General features: G+C 36.0%; 1 protein-coding gene across 2 annotated transcripts; it reads left to right on the top strand.

The window, feature by feature from the left end:
• Positions 1-1894: 1894 nt before the first annotated feature.
• Positions 1895-27596, top strand: LOC110032994. 2 transcript variants are annotated; one of them, XM_020736813.1, is made up of 4 exons: positions 1895-2172; positions 24487-24547; positions 26942-27003; positions 27451-27596. In XM_020736813.1, the coding sequence occupies exons 1-4, from the start codon at positions 2086-2088 to the stop codon at positions 27577-27579; spliced, it is 339 nt and encodes a 112-aa protein (XP_020592472.1). In that variant the 5' UTR covers positions 1895-2085; the 3' UTR covers positions 27580-27596. The 2 variants fall into 2 exon arrangements, with proteins under 2 accessions (XP_020592472.1, XP_020592473.1); XM_020736814.1 differs by having other exon boundaries at positions 1899-2172; positions 27493-27596.
• The last annotated feature ends 263 nt before the right edge of the window (positions 27597-27859 follow it).

Raw genomic sequence — 27859 nt, 5'->3', positions numbered from 1 at the left:
AATAACTCAAAGCGTGACTACAATACTCAAGGAGAGTCATCCGAAGCTTTTATCACGAACATGAAGGAACGAAGAGATGCTTTACTTCACAAAAGAGGAAGACAGAAATGATTATTTGTGGAAATGTGCGACTCTTTCAAAGCAAAGTAACCGCCCAAGCATAGTGAACCGGGTTCCACCATTTCTAACACATTGGAGGCCCATACACATCAACAGTGGGCGACGTGACCGCTGACGGTCGGACATAAAATTTTTTTCGGTCTTTTGTTAGTATTTAGATTTGTTATTATCTGATTAAAACTTTCAATGTAAGCGTAAATAGTGGCTTAAGGATTTGTGAGATCTAGAGGATGCTTGCAAATCACTTTTTAATTAAAATTCTCAAATATTTGGCTAGCCCGCCCACCATTTGTATGGGCTAATAGGCCCAAAACAAAACCTTGAAGCTAGTATAGCTCTTGTGCTTACTTTGTAGATATAAAATTATAGTTTAAAAAATAATAGATTTCCCTACTTGATGGGAGCTAAACATGACTAAAGAGATCATAATTTACATCTTAATTTTTTTTTATATATAGGAACTGACTGACTTGACATATGTATAGAAGTTATAAATCATTCCAAATTACTTGAGGTTGGGGTATAATACAAAATGTTTTAGTTTTATAGAATATCTTTTAAGACAATGGTTGAAGACATTGAAAGGTGGTTATATTAATCGAATCAAGTGTTTACAATTACTAGGTAATATTAATTAATTATTATTATCTCTCAACATTACTTGGTTGTATGCATCTTGTATTTTAGGCCAATGAGTATGAAGTATTTGGTTGGTGGCAAATGATATTTCACTTTGGCTGTTATTTGATGTTGGCCGGCGGATATTTGGTATTGTAAGTCTAAAACGTGTCATCACAAATTGTAAATATATCTTGTGGGTGGTGGAAGAAGTGGTTGGACCTACCAAGAACGACTCAAGACTAAATGATTAGCAATATGCCCACGCGTACCAGGAAGACAGTGCACCTCCGAAGGATAAATAGTATAAAATCTCTGAAGAATATATCAGACCAGATCCACTCGGATGAACATTAGCGATATGCCCACGCGTACCAGGAAGACGGTGCACCTCCGAAGGATAAAGAGTATAAAATCCCTGAAGAATATATCAGACCAGATCCACTCGGATGAACATGTCGCATTCCTACCCAGATAGACAGGGAAAGTAAAACGAAATCATTAGTTTCAGACCGATTGACGTGGATCCAACAAGTAGTTGCCCGGCCTCAAAACAGACCAACTTGATGGCTGTAGGACTAACGACCTCCCGGTCTCATAGCTGTCCAACCCGAGGGACAACTGACCTAATGGTTGCCCGGTGTGAGGGTTGTCAGCCTCATTGGGACTCATGAATGCATGTTATGAGGAACGACAGACCACATCCATTGGCCTCGCGGGTCATATTCATGTAATGATTGAAATACCTTCATTGTACCAACATACTTTAAGGATACAATGTGTAATTGTCGATGCCCTATTCTTATAAATAAATGCTCTATTTTATGAATAAATATTATACAAATTTGATGTTTATTATCGTGATTTTTCTTTTCTCTCTCTCTCCCATCTCTCAGCGTTCTATTCCTTAGGCGCGTGACTCTTAGACAATTTCATATTCAACACTTAATAAAAATGATATGATTGCAAATCTAAAGCTCAATTAAATATGTAAATACAAAGGAAATGTGTGGTATACATGTAAATCTTCTTTTTTAAAAATAATAGAGTCAATCTAAACCATTCAAAATGAATCATGCGTGTAACCTTTTAAAATAATATAATTATATTTCACACCCTCAACATATGGAGGATTCAAACAAATAATCTATGCGACAAGCCAGAAGAGCCACACCTCCACCTGTAAATTCCCAACTTCCCAAAGCTTTACTGTTTGCCATACCGTTCGCCGTATTTTCTCTCGGTCTCAAAGGCGAAGCCACTTCTCTTTCCACATCTCCTCCCGTTACTATGCTAAGTGGAAGAGAGGCGTAGTGATCGAGGCTGACGGTCCATTCGTTCTTATTGATGGGATCTCTCATGGGAGATTGGCCCTCTTATGATCCTCATAATTTCAGCCAGATCCGTCCTTCCGATCCGTCTGCTCAACCTTCAGTATGCTCCCATCTTCCATCCTCCTTTGCTTTGATTTTGCTCTTTACCGATCGGTTATGGTGTTAAACATTCCAATCCGTGCTTTCTTTTTAGTAAGGTTTCTGTTTCTTATATTTGCTTGTAGCTAAAGGCGATTGGCGATGAATGAATGTTTATTTAGAGATGCGATTCGGTTTTATTTTTATTCGTTTTCTAGTGAACTGCGAGATTAGGATGAATGCAAGTATGATGATGACTGTAGAGTGGCCAGTATCTCTGTTGTTGTCTTTCTCGTCTTGCTGTGTTATAAGAAATTTTATTCAGGAAGTAGGATGAAGGTTCTGTTTTGTGTTAGGGTCTTGTTTTACTGAACCATAGCTTAATTTTTACTCAGTTTCTGAATGTTGGTACGATCAGTAATTTATTTTTGGTCATATGAATGCCGAAATTCTTGCCAGTTTTTATAGGATTGAATGAGTTGTTTTTGGTATCATTTTTAGTGTCTTCAAAATTGATCACGATACTTAATTCAAGAAGTTACCAGATAATATTTTTAGGATTTATGATAGAAGACTCCGGGAAAAACTAGGTGTCTTAGAGGAAGTCTGTTTTAAGATTTTTTATTTATAAGTCAGTTGAAGTCTTATGATGGGATTCATTTGGTATACTCAAAATTGCAGGTCAAGAATCAAACCAATTCTTTCCCTGTTAATGCTTTTTCTTGAACAATTTCATAGCCTTTATTTGATTTGATTGATTAAAACAATGCCTAACTTTGATCAGATGAACTTTTTTGGCAGAAGCTTAATAAGGCTTATTGAAACTTGATATATTTAGAAGAGGGAAGCAATGTTGGCTGTAAAAGGTGGAAAATCAAAGGTTTTTTTTGTTATTTGATTTGGGGGAAATTTGTAGCAATGCCTCACACCAATGAATCTTTGAGCTCTTGTCAAAGGAAGACAATAGTCTAATGAATCTTGGACCTTCAAAATAATCTACCTAGATTCACAAGAGGCTGAAATTATGGCCAATGATATTGTTCTTAAAGGCTGAACCGTACCAATTGTATTGATACTAACAAAATTTTCGATCCCATCTCCCAAGTTTTGATAAGATCTAGTTATTGGATAAATAAAAGGTCTCAACATGGTTGCATAATACCTTTAAGAACATGCAATCGTAGCCACTGTGTGGGATTTTGCATGAGATGGTAAACAGAGTAGAAATCCAGTAATCATTTGTTGTTTGATGACAATTTTATTGCTAGAGAATCTTGAAATTCAATGAAATCACCTTTGATCCTCTGGTTTACAATGAAAAGGTAAAGAAAAGCTCGTAGGAAGAGATATGGAGAAGTTTTAGGATGAGCATGTGACATCCACCAACTTATGAAACAAGGTGAAGCAAGAGTCCTTTAAAGAGAGAATGAAAAAATTAGAGAAAATAATGAAGAAAAATGTAAGAGAAATCGAAAGTCTATGATTTATTGATCATGATAGTGATCTTCATTCATCATCTATTTTCATGGTGTAAGATGCATAGTGTCACACTACGGTGCATCATAAAGCGATATTTAAGTGTAAATCATGCTAAACCTTACTATGACTTTTGACTGACGCTTGGGTTGTTGCAAATTTTATGGCGTTAATTTTTGTCTCTTCATATTAAAGCTTCCAACCTTATTATGTCCTGTAACCTTTTTCCTTGGAACAAGTCACATCTTAGCTATGATGTATTTTTGTACTCTTTTACATCTAAAAAGTCAAGTAATATCTTGTATCTTTTATGGAAGAAGACATGGGGGACAAAACATGACATAAATAAGGGGCATGAGATATAAATTATTGAAAAAATGTAAGACACATGCACAGTTCAAACACAACATTCATACTACATATAGATTGTATGATGCAAAATGAAAAAAAAACATTTTATCACAATTCAATAAATTTTAACGTTAGAAAACATAGTTAACGTATTTATAGACATAATGTCTGTGTATTATACATCTAAAACATGGTTTCTGTACACATAAAAATGTGTTAATATGAATCTCAAAGCAGATGGGCTACTCATAAAGAAGATACGGACGATCGAGCATAGATGCAGACGACGATCATTTCCAGATTAGTATTGGCGAAGGAAGCACTTTATCCGAATGATCTACAAAGAAGATGCCAAGAGAAAATCCTGTAGGGCAGTAATAAGTTATCAGAACGATCGACAGGAAGCACTCTTTCTAACTTTATATCGATCGAATCAAGGCTTGTTGGACATCGTCGATCGAATCGGTCCCCAGTTTTATAATATACAAATAATTTTGTAATTGCCAAAAAAATTTTTTCCTTAAAAAGTTAATAATGAGGGGGCTAATATGTACTCTTGTAGTATTGAGACCTAAACCAATAAATATGGGTCCATATTATGAATAAAAAATACTTTTGATCTGTCTACTATCGCTCTCTCTCTTCCTCTTAATTACTTCCTAATAACACATTCGATTCCTTAAGTGTGTTTCCCTTATTGCTTTGGATCCAATTTTCTTTTAGGTGTGATGAACGTGGAAACATGTCGTCAACAAGAAGAATAGTCTAATAATAACAATATGGAGAGTCTAGTCATAGGAACAAATGAAAAATAACATGCACTCGAAGTTTATGGAAGAATCTGTGTAATAAGACCTGTAAGATTTGAGAACTCAGATTGTCAACTAGTATACAAATAATTTTGTAATTGCCAAAAAATTTTTCCTTGAAAAGTCAATAATGACGGGGCTAATATGTACTCTCGTAGTATTGAGACCTAGGGCTATAAATAGGGGTCCATATTATGAATAAAAATACTTTTGATCTGTCTACTACTGCTCTCTCTCTCCCTCTTAATTACTTCCTAATAGCACATTCGATTCCTTGAGTGTGTTTCCCGTATATCTTTGGATCCAATATTCTCTTAGGTGCGGTGAACGTGGAAACATGTTGTCAACAAGAAGAATCTAACAATAACAATATTGAGAGTCTAGTCATAAGAATGAATGAGAAACAACCTGCACCCAGAGTTTATGGAAGAATCTGTGCAATAAAGCCTGCAAGATTTGAGAACTCATATTACCAACTAGATGTCAAGAAAGTTCGTGGTAGTCCTTAGGGCGGTCGCTGCCCTTGCAGCTACCACAGTTCCAGGAGGAGAGTCAGCACTACAAGGAGCACTCAACCCCCCTTAAGGGGAACCGCCAACCAACAATGGAAGGAGGATCCTCTTGCAGGAGGAGCCTGACGATGATCTTTATCAAGACAACGTCGTAACTGCCCCTGTGAAGGAGAGGAATCGACCAATGCGAACTGAGGTATAAAGATAGCCGGAGAATGCTTTCTCCATATAGGTTTCCAGAGTTGAACCTCCAGAGAAGTTCAAGATGCTGGTTTGAGAAAATTATAAAGGATGATAGGATCCTACCATCTCGCGTCGTTTGAATTGTACATATGCCTGTTAAGAATTTTTGATGCCTTTAAGTGCAAGCTCTTCTTCATGATGCTGAGATTGACCGTATTAAGGTGGTTCGACGGTTTGCGCACGACAGTAATCACCTGTTTTGCGGAGTTTAGAAAACTTTTTTTTATCGTAGTTTGTCAGTGCTCTAAGGCTTAAGAAGAGCGCGTGATTCCTATGGCAGCTGAAGCAGGGGGGCAACGAGAGCTTACGATCGTTTATTGCGCGTTTCCAGAGTAGAAGATTAAATGTTAAGGACTTGAAGCTGGACATGGCTCGGGCCACACTGACTCAAGGAGTAAGTCGGAGAGGTATCGTTTTGACCTCGAACTCGTAGAACCACAAAGCTTGACCGAGCTGTTGGAGATGACCAACAAGTACATCATCGCCTATGAGAACGCTCTTGAGCCAACCGAACAGAGACCAGAAAAGACCGCCACCACAAGACAACAAATGACAACCCAGGAAAAATGCACCACTGTCAAACCGCCCCCACTACGAGGATCACCCTGACAATTACTCCACCCAATGCCAGGAGGACCAGAGGCGACAAACCAAGACGTTGCAGACCCGATATAATCACAAGATCTCTCGTTAAACCTCGCTCAGGGTATCCATGGCAGAGATAGTGGACACCATCCAAGACAAAGGCTTCTTCAAGAAAGCAACGTCAATGAGGGCCAGAGCTTCCTTTGAGATAGTAAATGCTGTAAGTACCACAAAGATCACAGACACGACACGGAGGAATGCAAACACTTGCGAAGCCTAAACTAGGAACTGATAAAGGAGGGAAGTTAAAAGAATCCATCATCCCTGGATCCGCAACCTAAAGGCAAGGAAAGGCTCCTATGGGAGGAGCAAGCGATGGGCCCATCATTCTCATAGCGGGGTACGTGCCCACAATCTTCGGAGGAAGCGACCCACCTTGGAGGACAAGCCGGAAGAGGCAACAAACAGGGGAACTTTGCATCGTCGCATTAGCCCCGTAGCTCAAAGGCCATCTGCCTTTCTGTTTTTACCGACGAAAATCTTCCTCAAAAGGGAAAGTCATATAACGACACCATTGTAATAACGATGATAATAAACATTTACCTAGTAGGGAGCATCCTCATTGATACAGGGGGTTCTGTGAATGTGCTATTCAAACAGGTATTCGACAAGTTATAACTCATTGTCGATCGAATGATCACACCGTCCGGTTTGTTGTATTGATTCTCGGGCGAAAAGAAGGAAGCACTAGGAGTGGTCGGGCTCCCGATAAGTTGTGGAGAAAACGAAAAATAATTTACGCTCACAGAAGATTTGCTCGTTGTGAATTTGCCCCCGAATTATAACACTATATTCGACCAACCGTTGCTGAACAATTTCAGAGCGGTAGTCTCTACTTACTACGTCGCTGTCAAGTTTCCTGGAGATATAGAAAGCATCACGGTCAGGGGTGACCTGAAGCAGTCCCGGGCCTGCTATTTGCGGGCTATAAGCAACATAGATCACGATCCCCTGAACATTCAAAACTCAAGGGAAGGTGTCCTTGAGATCAGCGAGGTTCCGACGGTTAAAGGAGAACCAGATAGATGTTTTCTAATAAGCGAAGCTTTTGATGCAGGTCACAGGGAGTTGCTGATCCAAACCCTCCGAGAAAACCAAGATGTTTTCGCGTGGACGACCGCTAAGATGTCAGGCATGCTAATCGATGCCGCGTGCCACAGGTTGAACTTTGACCCATTGGCTCAACCCATGAAGCAGAAGACCAGGAGTTCAAACATTACGTTGGCGGGTGACCGAATTACGAAATACCTAGTAATTTAAGAATTAAATATTATAATTTTAAAATATATTTTTAAAATTTTATTACTAGAGATTTACCACAGTTAAACCCTATACTCTAGGTATTTCATGCAAGTGCACATATTGTTCAACTAATATAGGACTTTCTTTAGTCTAGAGTATCGATCTTACAGGGAAGTCAGTTAATTGTAAAAACTTAAGAAAAGTTTCAACTGAAATTAAGTTGTCTTAGCTAGGAAATAAGTTTAATTTTAGTGCGAGCTATTGAATTTTACCAAACTATCACTAATCCTCTAAATTTACTATAAAGCTAGTTTCACATAAAGTTAAATAAAATAAGAGTCCGTTGCAATGTTGCAATAAAATTAGTAATTTGTGTAGGTGTAGAACACTTAGAAATTCAAGTTGAATTTTTTGACTAATAGGAGCATTCATTTTATTTATCCTTTTTCAAGTGCATAAAAAAAATAGGTTTAACTATGTCAGTCACCCTAGAAACGTAAAAACCTTCACAAGCATGAATAGAAATTTATTCTAATTGAATCCACATCCTACTCTTGCAACTATTTCATCACAAGAGGAATAAGTAAAAGATTTACTCAGAGTATATAGAGGAATCACCAGAAGACATCATCTTATAATAAACCAAAGTCATACAATATGAAATTACTTAATATAAGACAATGTGTAACAAAATACTTATCGTGTTCCCTAAGAACAGAAGAGATTTTTCCACCAAAGTGATCTCCAAGATCTCCCAGCACTGTTATAGTAGTCCCTTACAAATTTCATTCAACTCTCTCTAAAGCAATGTAGAAAAGGAATGAGAAATCTCAATCTTCCTCTTCTTTCTTGCACTCCTTGGCTTTCTCTCCACTTCCCAAATGTTCTTCCCCTCTCGTTTGATCTGCCTCCTGCCGAAAATAACCCTCAAATTCGTGTAATACTGCTGAAAAAAACTGTCTAGAACAGTTCTGGCGCTTACGCGCTACTTGCTCGGGTCAGCTAGGAAAAACATTGGCCCTTAGGCGCCAGTATGAGGCACTTCTGGCACGCCATCTTCTCGGGAATTTTGGCAAAGTCCGTTGCCTAAGCACTCATATATGGCGCCATGCCGCCATTGAGTGGCGCCAACTTCTGGCGCCTAGGCTTCAGTTCAGTGCTTAGCTCCATTGCTCCATTCGCCTCCGTTTCGCTCCAATTGCTTTTCCTATTATACTTGCAATAAAAACATATAAATACTTTCCTTTAAAGCTCAATATCATCAAAAATAAATATTGAATAGTAAAGGAAAATTATCATGCCATAAGACATGTCAATTATCACCCAAATTTAAATATTACTTGTCCTCAAGTAATACAACAATCTTAAAATCTTAATTTCTGATTTGAAGTAATGTATTTCTTCAGGATTTCCTACAATTTTGCTTTTAAGAATGTCACAGTATAATCTAGGGGAAATTTTAGTAAATAGGGCTAGGACTAAGGTATAAGATTATGTTGTATTCAACTTAAGAATTTTGTTTTTTATTTACTTCAAAATCAAATTGCATTTTATCAAACTTGGGATTCCTAGAAAATATAAAAGACATAATTTCAAACAATATAGTAGTAAAGATTTAACTAATAAAATTATGAAATAAAATCAAGCTTAAGATTGTATCTAAGTTTTTATCTTTAAGAAAGTTCAAGTGAAACCATTTTTTTATCAGACTTCTCCTCACTATTCATTTCTTTTCATTTTTTTTCTACTTTTCTTTTTTAAGGATCATTGTCAATCATTTCTCAATAAGGAAACTCTACTGTATTATCTCCAATCAAATTATGCTGTCCAAAAATTTCCAACAGAGAAGCATGAAAATCAGCTTCATAATCACTTTGTCGTTTTTTCTCTATATCCAAGTGTTCCAAAAAATCTGCATTTTCATATACTTGATCCAACATAATGGATATATCATCTTCTAAATTCTTCAATCGATCACAAATGGAGTCCAAGCTAGTAGGAGGTCGAGCTGAAGCACGAGAGGTGGATGGGCTGGATGTAGAAGGAGCTTCAGAAGTGTTAGATCCATGACCAAATACGAAATGCTTCACATACAAATCAACATTAGACTTGCTAATCGACTCCAGTGGATGTAACAACACTTCCAACTCTCAAATCCAACACCAGACTGCTGACAAAGAGAAAATAAGAGATGGGTACCCTAATCCTAAAATAGAACTTCCCGTACCCACACTAAGGATGAATTTATAGATCAGAGAGCCAATATCAACAGTCTTCATTGTCTAATAAAAAAATTTAGCACTATTCTCCCTCTAGTCACTTCACTGAGGTTAGTTGAAGGAAGAAGTCTAACTGATATAAAATAATGCCACGCCTTGGACGGAACACTAAGTTTAGAAAAAGTAAAATTTATCTTGCAATTGTTTCCGATTTTCCATACTCCTCTTCCGCCAGTCAAGAACATAAGAATCTCATCCATCTGCGAATCAGTGGGATTAAATCCAGAATAAAGGCAATCAGGTATGTCTCCCAAATGATAGAGTGCATTGATGCATGAGGGAGTGAAATTCACTTTCTTCTCTGTGACAAAGACTGAATCATTTGAAACCTCAACTAGATTTACATAAAATTCTCGAACGATAGAGATAACTGTTATGGCAGTAGTGTAACAAAAATTTTTCAGTGATGAGTTTCAATTATATGTTCAATAGCTCCACCAGGGCTAATAAAACTTTTTGTTTTTTAGATACAAATATTCATTGTATCGCTCTTGTTCTTTGTCACCGACAAATTTCTTCCTATCAAATGTTCATTTTCTTTTACCCCCTTTAGTTTTAGGAGCCATTGCAAATCTAGATAAAATCAAATCAAGGAAATCAACCTAAATGTAAGTTGTATATGACTCTAAATGCAGATTTAGTGCTAATAAACTCTCTCCATTGATTTTTGCTTCTTCTTCACTGTTTTCCAAAAAATCCCGAAATATTCACAAATGCAGAAGAAATCCATGGCTAAAAGAGAAAATCGCAAGGTTTAAGGATAAGTTTTACCTCGAGAAGATGAGGTTTACTCGTTTCAAGCCCCAAATGCAAGCAAAATGCCAAGAAGAAAAAACCCCAGGGAGCCTCTTCGAAGCTTAGAGACGATCGGGAAGGAGGAGGTGTCGTGCAAAACAAAATGAGTTGAGTGGTTCATTTTCGAGATTTTAGTCGGCAGAGGAAGCAGTGCTTAAGCGCCGCGGTTCGACGCCTAGGCGCCGATGCTAAATTTTTTTTATTTTTAATTAAGCACCACCTCGACTTTGGTGAATAGATTTTGATTTTCACGACCCAACTTCATTTTGGACAATTAAATTTCATATTTTTAATCTCCCCCAGTTTCCATTTGCTCCAATGCACTCACAAACGCAACAAATCTAAAGAGATAACATTTCCTTTTTCTCATCACATCTTTTTTTTTTACTTCCAATTTTTGACGGAATCACCTTACAAAGGTCAACTAGGTGCTTCTAGATATTTTATTGGGGTAGACTATTAACAAGATTATCCTTGATACGTTGGTTTATGTATTATCAAACTCAGGTACAACCTTGTCACATAAGATATGCTCCTCTAACAATTATAAGATTACTGTCAAGATCATCCTCATGTTCATCACCATCTAGTTTGTTAAACCCATCTGATGACAACAAGGTCAGATAAAGGTAGTAATATAATCTCGATGAACCCTTCCGATGTCCAAACCCAACTTGCACTCCAGTAAATCCTCAAGTTTGGTTGAGAACTGAGTCAGATTGATCTTGTTAGTCCAACTATCGCCAGAGAACACAAATAAGCTTAGTCATTACAAGAAGTTAAGAAATTGTCACACTCACAACCTACTACAATTAAGCAAACCAATTCAAACCTCAACAAATCAACACACAACTTCACTCAAACCATAACATAACACTACTAACTAAATCACAATAAACCATAAACAAACAGATAAATACATACATTGGGTTGCCTCCAAAGAAGCGTTTGGTTTTATGTCTTCAACTTGAAGAAACAAGTTCTCACTCCAGTTGACCCAACATTAAAGCTTTATTAATTATAGGTTTTTTTCCACCTATATAAAGTTTTAATATTTGTCCTTTAACTTTAAATATTCTTCTAGTTTTAGGATCTTTGATATCAATTGCACCAATGGATAGACTTTAATTATAGTAAATGAACCCGATTATCTGGACTTGAATATTCTAGGAAATAGTTTCAATCTTGTATTATATAGTAAAATCTTTTGTCCATGTTCAAATTCTTTTCTTAGAATCTTCCGATTATTCCAATTTTTCATTTTTTATTTATAAATTTGTATTTTCATAATATTCATTTCAAATTTCTTTGAGTTCATTTAACTGCAACAATCTCTTCTCACCAGTTTCTTTCAAATTATAATTAAATTCCTTAACAGGCCAATTAGCTTTATGTTCTAATTTCACTGGCAAGTGACAAACCTTTCCAAATATGAGCCTATATGGTGACATTCCTTTTGTAAGCAGTCTTATAAATTGATAATACATCAAGTCTAGTAGACTAATTCTTTTTATTTGGATTAACAATCTTTTCTTAAATTATCTTAATTTCTTTCTTAGAGACTTTTGCTAAACCACTAATTTGAGGATGATAAGCTGTTGAAATCCTATCTTTAATACTAAGTTTTTCAACTAATTTCTTAATCCTTTTATTTTTAAAATCACTTCCCCCATCTGTAGCAATTATTCTCGGCATTCCAAATATACTAAAATATTTTTGTTAAGAAGTTTTGCAACACTTTAAGCATCACAGTGAGGTAGAGCTACAACTTCAATTCACTTCGAAACATAGTCCACAAATATTAAAACATATATGTTTCCAATAGATGGTATAGATGATCACATAAAATTTATTTCAATTTATAAAGTAAAGTCTAGGGGCATTTCATCTCTCTTAGATATGTTGTCTACTTTCTATCATCTATCATAAGTTTTTAAATATATATTCACATCCTTAAACACAGTAGACTAATAAAATCCATATTATAAAATCTTAAATGCAGTTCGATCAACTCCAAATCTCTCACAAACTCAGTGTCATGTCATTTCTGAATAGTTTCTTGGGTTTCTTCTAAAAGTACAAATCTTCAAATAAATTGATCCTTACACTTTATAAAAATATGGGTCATCTTAAAAGTAAGATCTCATATCATGAATAAACTTTTTTCGTTGTAGTATGTGAATCTTTATGGTATAATGTAACTAATGATAAAATTCACAATATCGACATACCATGAAACACGCCAATCAGTAATAACATACAATTATTCATCAGTAATATTTTCATTAATTTCATCTTCTAAATTGCACGAATTTTCCTGTTCCAATTTCAATAAATGATCAGCTATTTGATTATTATATCCCTTCTTATCTACTACTTTAAAATCAAATTTCTACATCAGAATGATCCATTTAATTAATCTTAGTTTAACATCATTCTTTAGCATAAGATATCTAATTGCAGAATGCTCAGTGTGAACAATACATTTAGTTCTGATGAAATATGATATAAATTTATCAAAAATATATACTATTGTCAATAATGTTTTCTCAGTTGTAGCCTAATTTACTTGAGCTTCATTAAGGGTTTTACTGCTATAATATATAACTTTAATTTTTTTTCATATCTTTACCATAACAATGCCACAATAGCATCATCACTCGCATCGCATATCAACTCAAATGATATCCCCCAATTAGGTGAGACTATAATAGAAGCGATGATTAATTTTTCTTTTAATATGTTAATGACATTAATGCAATCTTGATTAAAATTAAATTCATCTTTTTCTAAAAGATGCAAATGCTTGACGATTTTTGAAAAATCTTTAATATATTGACTCTAGAAACCAACATGCCATAGGAAACTTCTAACTCCTCTCACTATGGTAGGAGGAGGTAGTCTAGCGATTACTTGTACCTTTGCTGGGTCTACTTTCATGTCATTTTTACATATTTTATGACAAAAAACAACACCTCATGCGACTATGAATTGATATTTTCTCAATTGAGAACAAAGTTGGTTGGTCTCTTCACAATGTTTCAATACCCTTGCTAAATGGTCTAAACATGAATCAAATGAGGCTAAAAACATTGAGAAATCATCCATAAAAACTTAAATTTCTCTCTATTAAGTCGCAAAAAATGAACATGCACCTTTGAAAAGTAGTATGTGCGTTACATAAACCAAAAGACATTCTTTTAAAAACAAACATCCCATAAAGACTCGTGAATGTAGGCTTTTCTTGATCCTCAAAAGCTATAAGTATTTGGTGATATCTTGAATATCCATTTAAGAAACAAAAATATTGGTGACCAGCTAATCTGTACAACATCTGGTCCAGAAAGGGTAAAAGAAAGTGATCTTTCATAGTGACTAAATTTAATTTTCTATAATCAATACAAATTCATCACCCAATGAATTGTCTGGTAGGAATTAATTCATTTCATTCATTCACAACTACTGTCACTCCTGCATTCTCAAGAACACAATGTATAGGATTAACCCAAGCACTATCAGAAATAAAATAGATAAAACCTGCATCTAACCACTTTAATATCTTTTTTTAAGAACTTCTTTCTTAATTAAATTCAAGCTCCTTTGAGGATCTGCCATTGGTTTATGATTATCTTCCATTAAGATCTTATGTATGAAGATTAAAAGACTGATTTCTTTAATATCAGTAAGGTCCATCTGAAAGCTTTCTTATAATTTCTTAGAATTTTCATTAACTTTTCTTCTTGTGATTGAGTCAAATCTGAGGATATTATAACATGAAATATATATGAGTTTTCTAAATAAACATATTTTAAGTGTGTAGGGAGTACCTTCATCTCTAGTTCTTTAGGTTCTTGTGATTGAGTCGAAAACTTGACCGCACTACGAAATACCTAGTGATTTAAGAATTAAATATTATAGTTTTAAAATGTATTTTATAAATTTTATAACTAGAGATTTACCACGGTTAAGCACGATACACTATGTATTTTACACAAGTACATGTATCGTTCAAGTAATATATAACTTTTTTTAGTCCAGAGTATCCATCCCACATGCAAGATAGTTAATTATAAATAATTAAGAAAAGTTCCAACTGAATTTAAGTAATCTTAGCTAGGAAATAAGTTTGATCTTAGTGTGAGCTAGTGAATTTAACAAACTACCACTAATTTTCTAAATTTACTATAAAGCTAGTTTCACCTAAAGTTAAATAAAGGAAGAGAGTTCAAGCCATTAATTGCAATTAAATTAGTAATTTGTGTGGATGTAGAACACTTAGAAATTCTAGTTGAATTTTGTAACAAATAGGAACATTCATTTTCTTTACCCTTTTTCAAGTGCATAAAGAAATTATGTTTAACTATGGAAGTGTTTCTGTCTGTCACCTTAAAAACCTTCTAGTTACCCCCATTAGATTTATCTCCTTATGTATTTTCGCTGATCTACGGATTACTTTTCCTTCACTCTATAAAACAATGAGGTTTTTACTAGTTATTAACTCCACCGTTCTTCCGGATCTTAATGAAATTACAATAAATTTTAACACAACAATTGACCAAATTGAAATGTAAATGAAGCTTGAAGTAAAAACCTTCACGTATGAATAAAAAATTATTCTAATTAAATCTACATCCTACATATGCTTCTATTTCATCACAAGAGGGAGTAAAAGGTTTACTTAGAGTCCATGGAAGAAACATCAGAACACATCATCTTAAAATAAACCAAAGTCATAAAATATGAAATTACTTAATATAAGACAATGTGTAACAAAATAAATATCTTCTTCCCTGAGAACTGTATGAATTTCTCCACCAAAGTGACTACCAAGACCTCCTAGCACTGCTACAACAATCCCTTACAAATTTCACTCAACTCTCTCTAAAGAAATGTAGAAAAGGAATGAAAATCTCAATCTCCCTATCCTTTCCTGCACTGCTTGACTTTCTCTCTACTGCCCAAATGTTCTTCCCTATCATTTCACTCAACTCTCTCTATTACCGCTAAAAGAAACTGTCCAGAACAATTCTGGCGCCTAGGTGCCACTTGCTCGGGTCAGTCAAGAAAAACACTGCCGCCTAGACACTAGTATGTGTTGCCAGGGCGCCATCTTCTTGGGAATTTTGACAAAGTTCTGCGCCTAAGCGCCATATATGGCACCATTGAGTGGCGCCTAGGCGCCGGTTCAGTGCTCAGCTCCGTTGCTCCATTCACTTCTTTTTCGCTCCATTTTCGCTCTAATTCACTACAATTGCTTTACATATTATACCTGCAACAAAAATATAGAAATACATTTCTTTAAAATGCAAGATCATCAAAAATAAATATTAAATAGAAAAGAAAATTAGCATGCTACAAGACATGTTAGCTGGACCCATTCGAGAGGAAGTATGAAAGCTGGAGGCAAGTACATTCGGGATGTACAATACCCACTTGGGTCTCCAACATACTAATTGTCCAGAAGACTAATAGAAAGTGGAGGATGTGCGTGAACTTCACCAACTTGAACTCCGCTAGTCTAAAAGTCTTTTATCCTTTGTCGATAATTGATGCCTTGGTTGATTCAACTGTCAACCACTCAGTCTTGAGTTTCCTTGATGCATTTTATGGGTACCATCAAATTAAGTTGCTCCTAGCTGACGCGGAGAAAACTTCTTTTATTACTTGTGAGGGAGTTTTTGTTTTAATATAATGCTTTTTGGGCTTAAAAATGTCAGGGCAACTTACCAACGCGTAATGAATATAATTTTTGCTAATAAAAGAGGAAGAAACTTTGAGGTGTATGTCGATGATGTATTGGTTAAGAGTCAGTCGGTCGAACAACACATCGAGATTTTAAAAGAAACCTTTCTAACACATAAAAAAGTTTAACATGAAACTGAATCCACTGAAGTGCACCTTTGGGGCCGTGACAGACAAATTCTTGGGGCATTTGCTAACCTCTGAAGTCATAAAGGCCAACCCGAAAAAGATCCAAGCACTCCTCGATGTGCCCCCCTAAAAACATCAAGGAAATCAAGAAGCTAACCAATCAGTTTGTAGATTTGAGCAGTTTCATCTCTAAGTTCGGTGTTAAGTTCGCCCCATTCTTTAAAGTACTCAGGAGAGCCAATTATTTCGAATGGACACCAGAATGCGAAGAGGTCTTCAGGAACCTCAAGCTGTTCCTCGCATCTCCTCCGCTCCTTCGGAGCCCGAAACCGAAGGAAAGGCTTTATCTTTATCTCGAAATCAGCCCGAAAGCCGTTAGTTCGGTCTTTGTCAGACAAGAGCTTGGAAAGCAACATCCAGTGTACTACACCAGCCGAGTTCTTAAAGGTGCTGAACTTCGATATCCCATAATGGAGAAATTGATATATGCTTTGGTCACTTCAGCAAGAAGGCTCTGACCGTATTTTCAGATACACCTATACAAGTTATCATGGATCACCCACTAAAATTTGTTCTTAACAAAGAGCATTTCGGTCGACTACTCAAATGGCCCGTGGAACTTAGTGAGTTGATATCTTCTATATCCTCCAGATGACAAATAAAAACATAAGTTGTTGTAGATTTACTGACGGATTTCTCTGAGTTAGGAGGGGCGAACGAGGATCTGGTGATCGACGGATTAACTTGGACCTTGTTTACCGATGGGGCATCCGACCAATCAAGTGTCGGGCTTGGAGTTTTCTTGTGCAGCCCCCGCAAAGGAAAACGTCTACCACTCAATCGAGGTAAATTTTCCATTGACTAACTACCAAGCGGAATATGAGGCTTTGATTGCAGGGCTTCGCCTAGCCGCGGAGATGGGAGTCTTCAACATAATAGTAAAGATCGATTCACAACTCATAGTGGTCAATGGGGAATTCAAAGGCAGGGATGAGACTATGGCGAAGTACCTAAGGAAAGTGAAGACGAAGATCGATCGCTTTACCAACTTCAGAATCAAACATGTCCTAAGGGAGGAAAATCAGGTCACCGATCTCCTATCCCGAAGCCTCCATCTAGGAGAGAGGCCACCAAAAAGACTCGATTGACCCTCAATCGAGGAACCACTGACAATGGAGATACACCAGGAGGAGAAGAAAAGCCAAATGAGCTCATACATCTGGTTCCTGAATACGGGGGAGATCGGCGAAGAAGTCACTGATTGTAGGATATTCAAATATAAGGCTACTTAATACTTACTAATCGAAGGAAAACACTTCAAGAAGTCGACCCCGTCCTATACCTAAAATGAATTGGGGAGGACGAGGTTGAAGACATACTCCGAAAAGTTCATGATGGGGAATGTGGAAGCCATTCCAGTGGAAAGATGCTAGCTCACCGAATTCAATACTTCTGGCTAAGCTTACTCAAAGACGTCGAAGAATATCTCGAAGGTGCACTCAATGTCAAAAGCACGAAACATTGCGTCATTAGACGTCCCAAAAATTTCACCCGATCGTCAATCCTTGGTCATTCGTTATGTGGGGCCTCGACATTCTGGGACAATTCCCCCCGTCAAAAGGACAATGGAAGTTTTTACTTGTGGTCGTCAACTACTTCTCCAAGTGGCTAATAACAAATCCCCTGACACACATAACGGTGGAAGTAGCTCAGAACTTCATCTGGACTGACCTGATTTGCCGATACGAATTACCTCTAGTCATAGTTATAAATAATGAGACCTAATTCATCGACAAAAGAGTTTAAACTTTTGTAAGAGTCAAGGGATCAACCTCAAGCCGTACATCACGCTTGAACAAACAGACAGGTGAAAGATGCAAATGAAAGCATCATAAATTTGCTAAGGAAAAATGTGGTAGAAGCAAAGTGCAAATGGGCAGACCTGATCCCTTTGGTACTCTGGGCGATCCGAACAACGCCGTTCACGTCCATCGGACATATTCTCTTTATGTTGTCCCACGGAATGGAAGTCATGTTACTGATCGAATACAACAACCACAACCAGAAGGTACTCTCCACTCAGTTTTCGATGAGGAATATCTAAAAGAGTGGCTTGAGGCGAACGACGAAGGAGTCAGACTAGCCCTAGATCTAGCCAAGGAAAATATAGCTAACACAACCCTCTGACAAGAAAATGCTAAGCGGAGGATGACCAAATATTTCAACAAGCACGTATGCGAAGAGAAGTTTGTCCAAGGGGACTTGGTGTTTAAGAAGGCTGACTCCACCGCCAAAGGACAAGCTATCAAAAAGCTGGATCAAACTTGGAACAACCCCTACATCATCCATTAGAGAGTTGAATCTAGAGCATACAAACTGAAAACATTCGCAAGGAACAGTGTCCCTCGAACCTGGAGTGGTGACTATCTAAAGGAATTCTCCTCTTAGAGATATCCCTACTGATAGAAGGAAAGTTGTCATAATTGTTTTGTATGACCATTCTTATCTTCTAAAAGATAAATATTATAAAAAGGTTTTTTTACATTCATGATAGCTAAAAGTTTAAAATTTCACATATTCAATATCATTAACAGTACTCTATTATTATTTTTACGCTCGGGGAATTGATGTGACAATGCTTAGGGGAACTGTCGCGATTACGCATGGGGAACTGACATGATTATGCTCGGGGAACTGATGCAGTTACGCTTGGGAAATAGACTTCGTGTGACAAAAAAATTATCAATCTATCCATAGATCGTCAAATGACCTATGAGATGTATCGACACCCGGTAGTGACAAGTTCCATGAGGGGTGTGTGAACGATCGTTCTATGCTCTACTTCAAATGTTAGCACCCGACAGGGACAAACTCCGCGAGGGGTGTCTAATTATCGCAAGTAGCCTATGGGACGTATCGACAGCCGACAATGACAAGCTTCGCGAGAGCTATGCGAACGATCGTTCTGCGCCCCACTCAAAACGTTAGCATCCAACAACGACAAGCTCCACGAGGGGTGTCTATTGTGAATAGCCTATGTGACATATAGACACCCGACAATGACAAGCTTCACAGGGGGTGTGTGAATGATTTTCTTGTGTCCTACTTCAAACGTTAGCACCCAACAACAACAAATTCTGCAAGGGGTATCTAAATATCACGAATGACTATGAGATGTATCGGCAACCGACAACGACATGCTTTGCGAGGGGGTGAGAACAATCATCCTGCGCCCTACTTCAAATGTTAGCACCGAAGGGGTGTCCGAGTCTTTTCTAGTTCTGGAAGCGGGTGATGTAGGCTCGCAGACTCTCGTGTTGACTCTACTTGAAGTCTTTTTAAGCAGTGTGAAACGAAGAGTATCTATAACTCATAGTAGATACTCTTCGGTTGAAAGACCGTTGAACCACCGAAGGGCCAACTCCTTCATGGTGGTTAAAAAGAAATGACACATTATAGGGTCATCAATTTAGAGCAGACCGACGAATGATTCGAACGAAGCTATGCGTAAATCGGGTTGGTCCTTGTAAGAATCCAGACGAGGGATCCTTTGCATGGGCGGTGGTGTTGCTTCTTTAATCTGACGCATAAAAGCCTCTATTGCAGCTGGACAGGTGCTTGCATTCACTCTTCCCATCACCTGTTTGCTTGCGCAGATGCGATTGTGTCGGTGTGCTTGGACTTGCCTTGCCCCTCTATCCGCTGATTGCTAACTTGCATGTCTAGAATAGATGGGTTCCCCGGTGGAGCCTTTTGAAGGTTGACCTCCAGTGGTTTCGATTTCAGATGAGGCGCCTGGTCGTTTTTCTGGGTGATTGCTGCCTTGAGGATCTCAAATTGCTCTATCATGAGGGTCATTCGGGCTTGTCAGCGCTAAACTTGTACATGAACATTTGGTTGTGTAGAATCTTTATTGGGTTTCATGCGTGCTATCTCTCTTTGAGAAGTTTCTTCTTCGTAGTCTTTTCTACTTCTTGTTTGTAGTATATACACGTTCACTGCACATCTTTTAGGATGTTCGATCCTAAATTGTCCTTTGTGGACACGCCCCGAAAGTTTAGGATTTAGTGAAGGAAGGAAGAGAGAAAGAGAGTATAACAAGCTAGTAGGTTCCTATAGAGAGAATCCGTAAAAGGTCATTTTGTTCATATTTTTGTCTTTTATTTATATAGGCGTATTTTGAACAATTACAGAAAACATGGAGCAGTTATGAAAACCACTCTTAATACAGTTGATGCTTTAATTAATTATATGGATTTCATACTATATCAGTATTACAATTTGAATTTTAATATGTGGTCAGTCGACTTGCTTGAATTCAGTCGACTAAGGGGACAGACTAAGTGGCAACCGCGCCATGGGCTGGTTGGCCGAAACTTCAAGTTGAGTGCCGATCTCGTCCGCGGCGGTAAAAGGGGGTCGACAGATTAGCTGTAGTAAAGGCTGGTCGACAGATTAGCCGTGATCAAGGATTCTCGCCTATGCCTCGGCCGGCCGTTCGATTCTCTCACAATAGTTTGTCGGTCGATTTTTGACCACGTGGTTGGCAGTAGGCAGTGAGACGCCTTGGTTGTCTGGTTGTTGTTTGGGTCACTCGAATGCTTTAAGATTCGTGCTGACAGTTGCGGTGCACAGATATAGAGGCACACGCACACGCAAATCAGAAGCATTATGTTTGTGAAACTGTTGCTCCATTTTATGCTTTGAGCATTGAAGAAAAAATGAACACTTCAGCATTGCATTCTGCACTGATTTAGACTGTTGCGATGTTCCTTAGTAGTGATTGATTGAGCTAGTAATTGTGTCAGTATGGCTCTAAAGTGCTCTTGTAGACTTAATGTGTAGCCTGAGGACTTAGCAAACTTGGTCTTTAGTTAGACTTGGTGCTATATCTTATGTCTAGCTCAAGACCAAGTGACCCAGCTTGGTTCTAAGCGAAAACCCAATTTTGGAGGAGATTATACAGATTTTTACTTTATTACAGCCTGTTTCTTTAGTTTAATTGCCTCCATGGCGACGTAGAAGTCATAATTTTGAATTCAAATCTAACCACTCTGTTACGCAAGTGTAAACAACCTCCCAAGGCCACTGACTTGGTGTAGGCTCATTCATTGAATAGATCATTTATTTACTTTTGGCTTGAACTAATTCAAGTTGAAAGAATTAAATCATTTGTAAGATTAAAAAAATGTAACTAGGAAGTTTATATTCATTGCAAGTGAAATGTTCATAAGCACCACACTTCTGAACCGAGCTAATATGTAATGTTCTGCTTTCTTTATCCAGAACCCTTCCCTTCATTTTTCTTTCTAGGGATGTTCACTTTTGCATTTATTGAAGCGTTTCATCCAATCTGTTGATGTTTTAAAATCTTGATTTTCTATTATGATTAGCAACGTCTATATTTATAGTATATTATCATCCAGGTGAAGGTGTTGGATTCATACCTCAATACCTCATGCTCTTTATTGTTAATCAAATGTGTTAGACCTTCTGTTAAGAGATAAAAAAAGGGTTGAAATCTGACATAAAGACACATATAGGGGAATTGGCATGCACACATGTAGGCATGCATCCTACTTGTTTCAATATCTTTATTTTTTCAAGTTACCGATGCTAGTAAGCATCTATCAGCTTATCAACCATAATTTGAAGTTGTTTTAAAAAACCGGGCTTTGTCCAATCACTATTTTGAGGTTGTTCAGGTCTTTTAGTAAAATGCTTAATTTTTTGGCATAATGCTCTTTAAGTCACACGTAGGCCTATTAAATATTATCAAAATTTGAAATCATTCAAATATCTCTCAAAATTTGGCTCAACTCAAAATTGATTCGAGTTGATTTGGTGTCCGTTTGGTACAAGTGCAATTATTTGTAAAAGTGATTGTAGAGCTATTATGGAAAAAATAACCTTTTTCAAATTGTTGTTGTTGAAAGCTACTTCTCACTACAATAATTTGTAAAAAGCAGCAAGAAAGAAATAGTTAAACAGGCGTGTTGCAGCGGTCAAGAAAATAAAATAGTGAAATAGCTATCCCAAATGGACCCTAATTAATTTTGAGCTTAATTATTGACTCTAAATCAATTTGGAAGCTGACCTAAATACTTCGATTATTGTTTGAATTGTCTTAAAATATGTATATGAAAATATATATTTATTTAATGTATTTTTCATAATATTAGGCATGCTTTTATATTGTCTAATTATATAAAATTCATTTTAGTCAACTTGAAATTGAAATATCTAGTTTTGAACTGAGGCTAAGTCCTTCGAACTCAATTAGATATAATACCATGATCAATAGGTCGGTTAAGGATTAGATCTGAAGTTAATTAGGCATCATCTCAAGCTCAGCTAAAAGACATTGGTATCAACTCTGGAAATCTTGACTTAAAATTTAACCATTCTGGTTATATGCTGGCTAGTTTGATCTCAACTCAAGGTTGGCATGTTCCATTTGGCAAAAAAATTGGTACTATTTAGTTTGATCTCAACTCAAGGTTTGACCAAGGGTTACATTCTTTATCCTACACACATTCAAATCCAAATATTGTTCAAAATATTTTGATAACAAAACTTTGCATTTTAGTTGACATCCAACACCAAGAATAATCACAAGGCAAAGATTGTTGGAAAATATTTTGACCAACTGAATGTATTTTGTGCATTAAAATTAAGATCGAATTGAAAATAAAACTAATCCGTTGACTAAGAAATATAAATAAGATATAAATTAATATGAATCAAATCAAATAACTCCAGAAATCTTGGTCTGAAATGTTAAGATTTCATCTCTACCATTAAGTTTCAAGATTATTCATTCCGTGGAGAATTCTCTACTGCTGAAACTCATAAGCTGAAACTCGTAAGTTAGCTTTTGAGGCTCATTCCTTCCTTCCATTATAGCATGATCAAATGGAGTTCTGTAGAAACAAGCGCTTTATTTGAGAACCAAACAAATGATAAACGTGTTAGTGAAGTGAACATCTTTTAAGTATGGTATTGCTTTTTCTTTTAGGGGCACTTACTTATATACCACACAATTCTTATGTATTTGCATATCTAACATCTAAACATTCATATTTGCATGCAATATACCATAGAATTCTTATGTATTTGCATATCTAACAGCTAAACATTCATTTTTGCATGCATATCACTAAAATCTTGAGCATCACATGAAAAATACCACCACCACTTTTTTTTTCTAAATTTGAAATGCACCTTTTCATGCATAAGTTTATGACACAAGCGTTGTAAGTATAAATATCAAACCTTGGACGGTAGATATGTAAATACATAAGAATTGTGTGGTATGTATGTAAATTTCCCTTTCTTTTTTTGAAATAAGCCAAAGCTTCATTGGCTGCAGCATACTTATCTACATTTAAAAAAAAAAAACCCACAGCCCATTTTCCTTTATTCATTGTCTATTCAAAACGGATTCTAACTATATGTTGAAATTTGGCCTTCACCAAATCATTGATAATTCTCTTTTCATTTAAATATTTTTTTAAATAATTAAAACTTATAAATGCATGCATAAATATGTGCATATCTGCATTTATGCATTTTAATTTAATCTGAAGCTAGCCCAATCTGTTTCGAAGTTCTTTCAATTCAAATTCCATCTGAACCATGCTTGACTCATTAGTCAGATTGTTTACTTTGATTCAAGCTTAAAATAGATTCAATTTTCAAGCATCTTCAGTCATAGAGCCAAATTCACAGGTTATGATGCCTTTTTTTTATTGCAGAATACTTAATCTAACAGCTCACTTTGTGAAATAAATCACAATACAAGAGCATGAATTTAGTATGGTAGGTATTCTAAGGATTTTACAACTTTTGCTTTTATAATATGTGAAATAATATTTTGATGGATAAACACAATAAACTCTTCAATGTCAAGGCTCAACAGAATCAAATGCAGATCCCCTTTTTTTTAATTTTCACTGCAAGGAAGCGAATGCCATGTCAAATTTTCAACTATCTTTTTACTTTTTTATTTTTCTATTAAAGTGTGATGGCTCTTACTTTCTCTATATATACAGATAGACTTATGAAAGAAATGATCGTTTATGATTCTAATGCTGCTAATAATTCTTTTCAGAAACTCACACCAGCCATATATCACCCTATTCATAACAGGACTGTTCCTCCACCAAACCAAGGTACTGTTTTTCCAGAGCTTACTAATAAAAAGACTAGTGGCTAAAATTTCTTTCCATTGAAAGCAGCTTAACTACATATATGTGGTTTCAAACTTAAAGATTCTTGCAGTTTTGTTGCTCATTTCACATGAGAGTATCTGGCTTGATGTTATAGGTTCTCATGACCTAATGAAACTCTCTTAAGATGCGGAAGATCATTTGCTGAAGTTTGATGATGATTGCATTTTTTATTGACCTTTTTATTCATTAATTCTATTGTTCAATATTGTTCAATATTGTTTTATGTCAAAACGTCTACTTGTTAAATGTCTGAGGAACTTATAACCTATATAAGGTTGCTATGTTAGAAGAGGAACTTAAGATCATTTGCCGAAGTTTATTCATTAACCTATATAAGGTTGCCCAACAAGTAGACTTTTTGTCCCTATATAAGGTTGCTATGTTTTTTTATGGAGAATGCAAATTTTGTTTTTTGCTCTCTCTATTACTATTGCTCGGTCTCCCTTTCTCTAGTATCTCCTTTCCCCTCCCTTGAAAAGCCCCATCTTCCTTTCTTGCCTTTTCAGTTAAACAAAGTTCTCTTGCCTCCTCTGTCTCTCTCTCCCCTTCATTTTTTTCACTCCCTCACTTCCCGATCCCCTCTACCCCTTCAAGTAGGTTTCAGTCCCATATGCCCTTCAACTAACTTTGAACATCTTAGGGCTTATTAGGAACCATTTTTATCTTTTGTTTTTGTTCTTATTTTTGTTTTTATTTTCAATAACATATTTGTTTGGTGCATATTTTAAGCGTTTTTATTTTTTTTATTTTTAAATGCAAATCTACTTGCTTTTAAAAACATTCAATGCAATATTTATATCTTTTGAGTATTTTAAAAACAATCACTACGAAAAAATGTTTTATTTCAAAGTAAATCATAAGCAAAATAAAATAAAATTAAAAAAAATATACCCAAACAACCCTTAGTTGAGGATTGGAGGAACGTCAACTCCAATGCATACACAATAAGAAAGTTATTTCATTAAAAAACAATCAGCACTAACAAATATATTTTATTTCGAAGTAAATCATAAGCAAAATTAAAATTTCCAAACGGCTCCTTAGCTAGAGGATAGAAGGAACGTCAACTCCAATGTGTACACACAATAAGAAAGTTATTTCAAGGTGCCACCATGACTAGAGAAGTGGATATCACCTCCGCTTAGATAATCACATCAAATTACTGAAGTGAGCTTCATAAATTATTTACAATTAAAGGTGATTAGGATTTGTCTAGATAAATTAATCAAGTTGAGGCAGTTTATGTTATTAAATTAGAGAAGTGAACTTTAATTAATAGTTGGGTATTTTGTCTTCAACCACAACATCTCGAGTTCAAGTAGTAGCACATGGGTGCGTGCGTGCGTGCGTGCATTTTTTTTGTTTTTGGTTTTTTTTTTTATTGTTAAGAAAAAACGTTGATTGTAGCACTTCTCAATGTTAAACGAGTTCTAATTGTGGTAGGCTTAGACCTTTATTTGTTTTGGTGCTCATTCTATGTGTAATCAATTAACTTTTCTAAGCAGACTAGAACTAATGCTAGCTACGGGCATAATGGTGGGAGCACTTAACCAACAAAACTTTCAACTGTAGAATCATGCTTAACAAATCCTCCCTCACCTAAGAGCTATCATGTACTCTTGGCTTAAAACTCTGAGAGTCAAAATTATAATGACAGCATGGATTATACTCATGGATTTTGCTCGACCATGATATAAAACTCTATGCCTTACAGGAGCCACAAGCTGTATGGTCCACTAAGTACCAACCAAGCCATCGACTCGTACTGATTTTTTACGAGTCGAAGGCCAACGTTGTTAGTCAACCCCATTTTAATCCTAAAGGCTACCTATTGGATGGGCTCAATTTTTAGTATTTCTTAGCCAACATTTTTCTTAAATATTACATGTGAAACTAAATTCAACACTCTTGCATTCCTTAACTACTGCAAGAAAAGAAAATGTTGTAATTTTGCTCTTTTAGAGGCCACAATGTCATATACTCTCGTGAGTAAAGGCATCGAGTCATATAATCTTTTCTTCCAAACTTGATATTTGAAAATATGTTTTTATGAAAATGCCTAATTGTTTACCTTATAATCTTTTGAACTGAAATTGAATGTGGCCAATGATATGTCAAAGCCAACTTTATTGTACGATAAAGATCTTCCACGGAAAACATTCTGATTCTGATTGTAGAAAGTTAACGCTATAATCTAGAGAATTAGCTAGGAAGAATATTTAATCAGATTGGCTGGGAACTTTCCAGCCTATTGCATGTTTTATAAATGAATGTGTATTGTGCTATGCATTAAGCTAAGATTTCTCTGACCCTCTCATCTCCCTGTATCTGCAGTGATAACAACTGAAGCTAGAAATATACTCCTGAGACAAATCTATCAGAAAGCAGAAGAAAAGGTGCCTATTTGTTTCCTCATTTTATTAGTAAAAAAAATCATTTGCCTTTTCATTTAAATTGATAAAAAGTATATTAGTTGCGGCGCATAATCACACAGTTACATATGCTTAGGGGGAGATATGAAATCATTAATTATCATATCTACGTCTTTATTAGTAGTAGATTTGTACACATTACATATTGTTTTCTAAGGGGTTTTACATATCACCATCCAAGGCTTTAAATGTACCTAATTAGCCACCCACACTTAAAATTTTACATTTCAACCACAAAAAAATTACCCAAAACTTTTAATATAACTGATTGACCACTCCCGTTTTAAAAGGAAATAAAATTTTGGATGGTTGAAGTGTAATTTTTAAATTTAGGTGGTCAGAACGTTATATTTAATGTTTTGAGTGATTGGTATGAATAGAAAGTAGATATATAAAATATAATTTCAACAGATTCATGAAGTTCAAATTATTGACCCTCAACTCATGATGCAGCTGAGACCAAAGAGAGCTGCAACAGATCATCTAACACCAGAACATGATTGCAAACAGCCTAGAGGTGCCCTTTCAAATGATCCATAGCTGACATTTTTTTTTAATCAGAAAATACTACAAGAAGCTGATGCCTGCCTTAAAAAATAAAATTTTTTTTTTCTTAAATCAAAAAACACTACAAGAAGCTGATGCCTGCCTTAAAAAATAAAAATTATATCTATATATATATATATAAAGAAGTTGATGCCTGCCTTTGTAGCATTTTATGGAACTTCTAAGAAATTTCTAGCGCTTTTTTTTTCTTTTCTTCAAAGTTAAAAGTCATTCTCTGCTTTGGCTAACTTGAATGTCTGTGGCTGTCCTTTGA

The sequence above is a fragment of the Phalaenopsis equestris genome, unplaced genomic scaffold (assembly GCF_001263595.1).
Source record: "Phalaenopsis equestris unplaced genomic scaffold, ASM126359v1 Scaffold001078, whole genome shotgun sequence".
Lineage (NCBI taxonomy): Eukaryota > Viridiplantae > Streptophyta > Magnoliopsida > Asparagales > Orchidaceae > Phalaenopsis > Phalaenopsis equestris.
Note: the sequence above shows the minus strand (reverse complement) of the source record. Positions and strands in the feature narration are given on the sequence as shown.

Bases quoted from the DNA above. Each gene is read 5' to 3' on its own strand.
- LOC110032994 (XM_020736813.1), top strand. From the start codon at position 2,086: ATGGGATCTCTCATGGGAGATTGGCCCTCTTATGATCCTCATAATTTC. The intron at 24,548-26,941 runs GTACTGTTTTTC...CTGTATCTGCAG, and splicing joins TGTTCCTCCACCAAACCAAG to TGATAACAACTGAAGCTAGA. The intron at 27,004-27,450 runs GTGCCTATTTGT...TAATTTCAACAG, and splicing joins ATCAGAAAGCAGAAGAAAAG to ATTCATGAAGTTCAAATTAT.